This window comes from Sinocyclocheilus grahami, unplaced genomic scaffold, assembly GCF_001515645.1.
Source record: "Sinocyclocheilus grahami isolate Dianchi unplaced genomic scaffold, SAMN03320097.WGS_v1.1 scaffold85.1, whole genome shotgun sequence".
NCBI lineage: Eukaryota > Metazoa > Chordata > Actinopteri > Cypriniformes > Cyprinidae > Sinocyclocheilus > Sinocyclocheilus grahami.
In genome coordinates, this window is record NW_015505264.1 from 2,027,841 (window position 1) to 2,029,735 (window position 1,895).

The window sequence follows — 1,895 nt, forward strand, 5'->3', positions numbered from 1 at the left end:
TCAGTCCTTTCACCTGCAGTCTGTCTCTGTTCTGTTTGTGTTCTGTTGCTATCATGTGTGTCTGTTCTCTCTTGGATTCCACACCATTAGTCCAAAGCAGCTGACTGCACTTTCTGCTGTCTAAAGCACATTCCTCTGTCTCTGTGTGTTTATGTGATCAGTAGTTATCCCAGCATTAATAGTGCTATAATAGAGCTTGGATCCAGTCAGTTAAACCACACTAAAACACAACAGGGGAAAGCCCAGTGCAAGTTCACTGACTTAAGCCAAGCAGAATAACACAAGTACTGAAAAAAAATAATAAATGAATCTTTTATATTTGAATATTCGTTAAGGAGGCATGGCCAAAAAATAATTCAAACTGGCAGTTGTATCTAAATAAGCCACAGGGTGGCAGCAGAGACTAAAGGAAACAGTATAACAGGAAATTTGCAAACTCACACAGGGTAACAAATGGGGATTTGGGATTATTTGTTTTAAGAATAGTAATTTAGAGCTAATTTGTAAATTGATATGAATCCATGCTCTAAAATATACCTGTAATTATTGGCCAAGGTCCAATCAACCAGAATGTTCGTATAAAACAATATTTTATATACGGGTGAGTTGTAACATACAATCATTTAAGGAAAGTTCATATCTTACATGTTGTAACAACATCTTTCTTTGACATTACACAGTAGGTAGTAGATTTAGCATACACATTTGGGAATATTGCATCAAAGTTTGGCATACCGTTTCAGACGTTTAAACAAAACACTGCCAAGCCTCCCTACAGTTTACATTCCTTTCACTTTAAAGTTAAAAAGTAACCAAATATTTTACACTTAATTGATTAAGCTTTATAATTATCGCGTAAACCTTAACCTAAAAACAGTCCATATGTTCTCAGAAGGATATCATCTTTTTCTTTTTTTTTTAAAGAAACAATTACGTGCAATTTGCAGGCCCCAGGTATTTGTTTGTAAAGCAGCGGAAAATCCCGTTTGATGGCTTCGATCACAGCGCATCCCTCCAGTTCTCGCGAGAACTTTCCGTTCATGAGCGCCACTGAGCGCAGTGACGGCAAGCTGGAGTTCATAAGCGACGGAGGCAGCACTGTAGTGAAGCGCCTCACGGCTGGGGCAACATCCACATCATTTCTTCCCCCTTTGCGTTGTTGCCCCTGCCTTTTTTTGCTCTTTTTAATGAGGGGCAGAATCATCTGTAAGAAATATGATTAGAAGCCGCGTTCCTCTTTCATTTTAAGTGACTATTTGCAGTATTTCCGACGCGGAGGCTGCATCTCTGGAAAGTAGCGGATTTCTGTCTTTTTCTCTACATTGAAAAACATCCTACACAAACACGCCGCGTAAACAAGTTCATAAATGGGTGAGTACAACAGATTTGTGGAAAGTCAGGTTATTTTAAGCCAGATATTGACCTGAGTGTGCTATTGATATGTCATTATAAGACATGAATGAAACTGAAAATCATTGATAGTGTTTGCATCATGCATCCGTCGCACTATTATAACTACATTTGAAAGAAGATCTGATGATTTCAAGATGTGGACACGTTTGCATGTTTCCCCTCTTCTCCGCTGCTCGGAGATCATGAAGAGTTAAAAGCTGAATTTCATTTCCCTCTGAGGTTTCCTGCTCTCCTCCAGCTGTTCGTTATGTTTCTCTTCACAGATGTGGCTTTTGCTACATTGTTTCATAAGGATGTGGAGGAACGCTCTTTTTAATACCCATGTAGGCTATATACTTGTATTATGACCTTACAGTATAACTAGTCTTTTTGGATTACCTTAGACATAGTTCTGAATACATATCGACCGATATTGTTTCTTTATTTATATATATATATATATATATATATATATATATATATATATATATATATAAACACTC

The 1,895-nt window shown here is 37.5% G+C and overlaps 1 protein-coding gene across 3 annotated transcripts in view; it reads left to right on the forward strand.

Moving 5' to 3' along the window:
• The first annotated feature begins 1,076 nt into the window (after positions 1-1,076).
• Positions 1,077-1,895, forward strand: part of sh3kbp1 (SH3-domain kinase binding protein 1) — a 64,071-nt gene continuing 63,252 nt past the window's right edge. For all 3 annotated transcript variants that reach the window (XM_016274236.1, XM_016274238.1, XM_016274237.1), the window contains exon 1: positions 1,077-1,371. In XM_016274236.1, the coding sequence (XP_016129722.1) occupies positions 1,368-1,371 (4 nt within the window). In that variant the 5' untranslated portion in view covers positions 1,077-1,367. The remainder of the gene's footprint in view (positions 1,372-1,895) is intronic.